The sequence below is a fragment of the Lontra canadensis genome, unplaced genomic scaffold, assembly GCF_010015895.1.
Source record: "Lontra canadensis isolate GAN:19392208 unplaced genomic scaffold, GSC_riverotter_1.0 scaffold29, whole genome shotgun sequence".
Classification (NCBI taxonomy): Eukaryota; Metazoa; Chordata; class Mammalia; order Carnivora; family Mustelidae; genus Lontra; species Lontra canadensis.
Window position 1 is genome coordinate 1,598,499 of NW_022631023.1, and position 598 is coordinate 1,599,096.

Consider the following 598-nt stretch of genomic DNA (forward strand, 5'->3'; position numbering starts at 1 on the left):
CGGCGGGCGGGAGGGGACCTGCGCTTAGGAGGCGAGGCCGGACGGCACAGCTGTTGCCGGGACGATGGCGGGGACGGCGCTCAAGAGGCTGATGGCCGAGTACAAACGTGAGTGCGGGGCCCGCGCGCCTTCTCCCGCCCTCACCCCGACCCCGCACCCCTCGTCCGTGGACCCCGCGTCCCGCGCCCCCGGCCCCGCGCCCCCGACCCCCGCCTTCCGCCCTCACCCCTGACCCCGCGCCCCCTCCTCCCTCCCTCCCCCCTCACCCCTGACCCCGCTCCCCTGCCCCCCTCCTCCCTCCCACATCCGCGGCCCTGCGCCCCCTGCTCCGGCCCCGGTTCCCGGCTGTGGCCCGGCGGGCTGGGCGCGGGCGGAGCTGGGGGCGACGGGGAGGTACTGGACTGCTGAACCCCTGAGTCATGCCGCCGGTTGGCCACCGGGAGCGGGGAGTTCCGTTCCCGTAAGTCGTGGGCGGTGGCCGAGTCTCCGCGCGTCCTGTGCGGGCGCCACCGGCTGCGCACGGTCACCGCTGCAAGAGTGGAGTTGGGGGGCTGCGTCCGTGTCTGCGTCCGTGTCTGCGTGTGTCCGTGTCTGCGTG

General features: G+C 75.9%; 1 protein-coding gene across 1 annotated transcript in view; it reads left to right on the top strand.

Annotated features, from left to right (window-relative positions):
* Positions 1 to 598, top strand: part of UBE2G2 (ubiquitin conjugating enzyme E2 G2) — a 34,677-nt gene continuing 34,079 nt past the window's right edge. The window contains exon 1 of the mRNA XM_032865249.1: positions 1 to 107. Within this exon, the coding sequence (XP_032721140.1) occupies positions 65 to 107 (43 nt within the window). The 5' untranslated portion in view covers positions 1 to 64. The remainder of the gene's footprint in view (positions 108 to 598) is intronic.